This window comes from Cebidichthys violaceus, unplaced genomic scaffold, assembly GCF_023349555.1.
Source record: "Cebidichthys violaceus isolate CVI_PGR_0920_01 unplaced genomic scaffold, fCebVio1.0.p SCAF_4, whole genome shotgun sequence".
NCBI classification, from domain to species: domain Eukaryota; kingdom Metazoa; phylum Chordata; class Actinopteri; order Perciformes; family Stichaeidae; genus Cebidichthys; species Cebidichthys violaceus.
The window spans coordinates 10,947,467-10,952,531 of record NW_027176594.1 but is presented as its reverse complement, the minus strand read 5'-3'; the positions used below and the strand labels follow the sequence as shown (position 1 = coordinate 10,952,531).

The 5,065-nt window shown below is 40.7% G+C and overlaps 1 protein-coding gene across 1 annotated transcript; it reads right to left on the bottom strand.

The window, feature by feature from the left end:
- Nucleotides 1-303: 303 nt before the first annotated feature.
- LOC137884988 (ladderlectin-like) lies at nucleotides 304-4,066 on the bottom strand. Its single transcript, XM_068727107.1, has 10 exons — nucleotides 3,963-4,066; nucleotides 3,800-3,869; nucleotides 3,600-3,617; nucleotides 3,462-3,506; nucleotides 2,289-2,360; nucleotides 1,955-1,987; nucleotides 1,459-1,550; nucleotides 1,159-1,284; nucleotides 920-1,019; nucleotides 304-610 (listed from the first exon to the last, which is right to left on the bottom strand). The coding sequence occupies exons 2-10, from the start codon at nucleotides 3,846-3,848 to the stop codon at nucleotides 540-542; spliced, it is 606 nt and encodes a 201-aa protein (XP_068583208.1). The 5' UTR covers nucleotides 3,849-3,869; nucleotides 3,963-4,066; the 3' UTR covers nucleotides 304-539.
- Between the last annotated feature and the right edge of the window lie 999 nt (nucleotides 4,067-5,065).

The following is a 5,065-nucleotide window of genomic DNA, read 5'->3' as shown; positions in this document are numbered from 1 at the left end:
GTCAGTCACTGTTGAAGAACAGGTTGAAACACTTCAAACTCTTTCCTCCACTTCTAACCTTTATCATTTCTTTATTTTAGAGGCAGTTCCTCCTAGTAGCATATCAAAGAAGAGTTTATGATTTATTTGATTCATTGTACCTCTTTTAGCACCAAAACCAAGGATCAAAGCATTAATCCTGAGATATACAATGCTATTTGAAGTGCAGTGAAGCAGGACTGGTGACTCAAGTTACTCTGAGAGGAACTACTGCTATACTTCAACAGCTACTTTTCAACCAAGCTCTTAAAGGAAGATCACACATTGTCCCATTCTGACAAATCTTTATTATGGAAAAGAACCAACTGTCACAATCTAAAACAGAAACACTTTTACACCAAAGCTACTTAACTTAACACTTCACCATTTAAGGCTTTGAAGAATGCACAATAGAAATCAATCATCCAGTAAGACACTCAACAGAACTCATGAGCTGACTTTAAACAGTAAAAGAAACACCGGCTGATCTGTTCCAAGGCCTCAGATGTTTAGGACGTATGTTAACAGCTGAAAGGGTTCTTGGAGCAGATGAAGCGTAAAGTAGTGCCACACTGGGTGTTACTCCAACCATCTGAAATTTAATTTAAAAACGAGAAAAAATAAGTAACACGTTTGAAAGTAACAAATAACACACCATTATGTTCACGGTAATATCACTGATTTGCTTTGATCCACAAATTGAGTAAATCAGCAGTCAGACCAAAAGAAGGGTGAAAAATGTGTGTGGTTACCTTGTACTTCAGGCCCCTGAAGTACAGGTCAGTGACCCATATCAAGATCATAATCAATATATATACAGATTTCTGAGATCAAGACAGAAATCCAAGTAAAAGTATTGAAAAACTAGTAAAGCTAGCCAGCCAAAGCAAAGTGGACTTACAGGAGCTGCGTAAGTGGATGCAGGGGAGGCTGCTGGAGGAGGACTGGGAGTACCAGTTGTTGTAATAGAAACCCTCACGGTCAATCCACATCCACCGGCCCTAGGAGACAAAGAGCATGAGAGTAAGGAAGTGTTGTCTTTGTCTCTTGATTTGCTCTTGTATGATTCTAGACCTCCTTTATACCAGGTACTGGACTTGATCTGGACTGACTGCCAGGTATTTCTTTAGAAATTCAGACCTGCAGGTTGAAGCCTCCCAGCCATGCATTGCTCTGACCGGCTGTCCTTGTCATCTGCTGGAGGAAGCTGTACTGTCTGGGGTTGGTGGCCGAGGCCAGGTGGGCACCCAGGCCATTGCAGTGCTCCTGTTGGACAGAGGAAGCACGTAAATAGTCTTCATGTTGTTCCTCCGAATGGAATTGTTTGAACGGTGACAGACTGATCCAGTGGAACATTAAGATTAACTAAATTAACAAGTCTATCAGGTAATGTATTGAGCTGCTCACAATAACAAAAGTGAAGTGTAACAGTGGCAGTACCTCAGCGCTGTACCAGGTCATAGGAGTATTGATGAACACGAAGCAGCGAGACTCATGGCGGAACCAGTCGCTTGGACAGAAGTTAAAACGAGCTACAGACAGACAGAAGAGAGAGAATGTTGCCTTCAACAGAGCAGTTTTAATGAAACACACTGATAGTAGGTCCTTTCTAATCTACCTTTATACAGCCTCCTACAGCAGAAATAGCTGCTCTAATGACACCAACATCTACCTGTATGTATCTGATATATTTTGGAGAATAGTTAGCAGAGGAATCAAAACTAGACGACCGGTTGTAGTTAACAGCCTAGGACCTGCAAAAATACTGCTACAGTCATCGTCAGCACATCATGTTTATACTTTCTACATGACATTTGAAATATTTGGAGAGAGGAGTTTCACTTTTATTCTATTTTCTCTGTCATTGTTGTTGCCATGAGAACCTCACTCATGAATGAACATAAAGGAAATATTAAAACAATGACGTGGCGCTTACATTCAGGTGCTGCTTCCTCCTCAAACACAGGTGCTGCACAAACAGAGAAACGGTCAACACAATGATTAGTAATATCTATATATAAAGTATACTGTATATACAGTATTTATGTATATACTGCAGGATCAAAATGTGTCAATATGTGTGTTAAGTATTCTCATTATGCGCATAACAATTGTTTAAAGTGTCTAATCTAATTGAACTTTACTATAGTACATCAACTGGATAAAGTCTACCTGTGATAACTCAAATATGTATTTCCCCGCTTTGTTTACTATAAGCAGCCACAGATTACAGTATATTGTTGAGAATGACATGTGTCCTTTCTCATTACCGTTTCTGGGAACAGGGACAGAATCTTCTGGCATAGATACTTCCCCATCTTTCATCATCTTCTCCTCCATCCCTGAAACAACAACAGCTTCGTCAGACCTCATTTTAGTTGACAGTATTTGACTTTACAGTAAGCAACTACAAGAAGTCAAGGATGTCGGGTGTAAATCATTAGTAAGTAAGTAAGTAAGTAAAGATGTATTTATATAGCACTTTGTATAACACGTGGTTGCAAAGTACTTCCCACACAAAAAGTTAAAAGAGTATAAACCCATGTTCGACGGTTAAGTTCACAAACCACAGGACGATGAAAGACAGACCAAAAAGACATGACAACATAAAGCACAGAACAGGGAGAGACAACAATACAACAGGGATGAGATCCATGGAAAGACTTGCCTATAAAGAAGGGTTTTTAGAAGCTGCTTAAAACTGTCTCAGCAGATTTGATCGATTGGGGAAGATGATCCCAAATGTTGGGACTAAAACAGCAGAGGCACGATCACCTTTTGTTTTGCAGTTGGAGTTGAGGATTGATAATCTGAACAATCTGAGGACCGGAGTGTTGGAGAGGTAGTAACAAGGAACAAGGGTACCAGAAATTAAGCTCTATGAGCCACTAGCATGGCCGTGTACTTAAATGCTAACATCTGCATGCTATCATGCTCAGAATGACATTGCCAACATGCTGATGTTTAGCAGGTATGTTTACCCTGTTGACCAGTTCAGTGTAGCCTGTTACAGGATCATGCTAACATTAGCTAAGTAGCACTAACACAAAGTACAGCTGAGGCTGATAGAATGTCATCAGGTCGCTCCACAAGCGTGACTAAAACATACATAGAAGTTCTGACTAGAGTGATACAGCTACTTCCAAGTTTCCCATATGCCACAGTTTGTCATCTCATTTTAAACTGTGATGGTTACTTTTTCCTTTTAGTGTGCAAAGGTCACTCCCTACGACTTAACAGAACCTAAAGGAAAAGGTAACGAATGTTGGTGTTAAATCTTAGCAAGCACAAGTGAGCAACACCAGCTCTAGTCCAGAGGCCATGAGTTGTCAGGGCTGTGCTGTTGAGCTATTTTGATCATTTGTTAAGCTAATGTTCTCACATGGTTGGTAGCTGTCATAGTGCAGGGTGAATAAAACATGAGATTTAAAGAGGACACTAACCAGGTACAGCTACTATCTGTTCCTTCAGGGCCTCCACTGCTGCTTCTGTGGATGAATCACATCAGTGGTGGTGTTAGATAGACGAAGGTCTTACTGTCTGACTCTATGAGTATTAAAGCAAAGACCTTCAATACTGACCTGGAGCTTTCTCTTTGTCTTCAGCCGGAGATGCAGACAAAAACACAACACTGTCAGTAACAGTAGTGACCCTCTGTTCACTACTACACACAGCTTTACAACAGAGATCACTGTGACAGAGCCTTGCTGATTGACTCATGAGCACATGGATGACGTGTGTGTGCTCTGTCTAAATAGTCTGTGTTTGTGTTGAATGTCACCTGCAAATGAAGCACAAAGGAGAAGGGAGAGGACCAGGAGAGTCTTCATGGTGATGAACAACGGAATGTTCTGTGTGGAGAAGAAAAAAACAACAATAAATACACAGAGGAGAGCAGAACCACAAGCTCCACTGAATGAAGAGAAACACAGCAGGTGTCTTACCTGTCAGGTAAATGTGAGGCGAAGATATTCAGGTGTCAGCTGAGTGATGCAGTGATGATGAGGAGGTTTCCCTGCTCTTTATATACACACTCTCGAACCACACTGAGTGAGCTTCACGTGGGTGTGTGGTTTGTCAAAACGTGCCAAAGTGTGTTGATGTTTGTCTATGACTCAGCCTCGTCTGCAGGAAGATGATTGCACATAAAGATATGAACCTGAACTCTGATCTTTTTCCTGATAATAAGTAAACAGTTTATTGTTTCTTTCTGATGCTAAAAAAAAAAGTAAAACTGGACTGGATTTTAAGCTACAGTATGTGTGCCAGCTGTTTGCTCTGCATTTGTATTTTAAAAGAGACTACATCGTCAGGACCGTCAGTTAGCGGGCGTAGTAACTTGAGTTCAGCTAGTGCAAATGCCAGGACCAGGGGGTCTGATCCCAGACCGCCCTGACTCCTGGCTGGATCAGGTCTGGCCACAGTCCACTGTGACTGAATCAGAGTTGCTTGTCGCTATCTGAAAGTCTGTGCTCCAGAGCAGTGGTACACAGCCTCGGTTAGAAGCACAGTAAACACACTGATGGCTAAAGCTCTTGGCAAGTGACTTTAGACTGGTAACATCTATTGTTGGCTATTTACCAAATTTAGTGCAACTAATATAACACAAACTTACCAACAAACATTCCAAATGGCGTCAATAAATGTTTTTCATGTGGCTGTTTTCTTGCTATTGTCGTGCTAAAGCTGAGCTAAGCCAGCTATAATGTAAACGTAAATTAAATGAAGCTAGTTGGCTTTTTTTCATATAGCTGATGACTTTAGATTGTACAGTGGCAAAGGTGAAATGCTGACTGCTACATTTGGTGCAGGTAGCCAGGAATTACACGTTATGTAAAAGTACAAAAGTATGTGGAGCAAAATGTATTTAAGTATAAAAGTAGAGGTAGTCACCATGCAGGAGAAATGCTTCTGTCAGTGTTACATTACTATATATTGGTATTAGATTAGTATTACTGATGCACGTACATCACATACAGTTTTTTTTTAAAACAATTGTACATTCTGCTGGTCAGTGTAATGTATAACTGTATTTTAGACAGTGTAG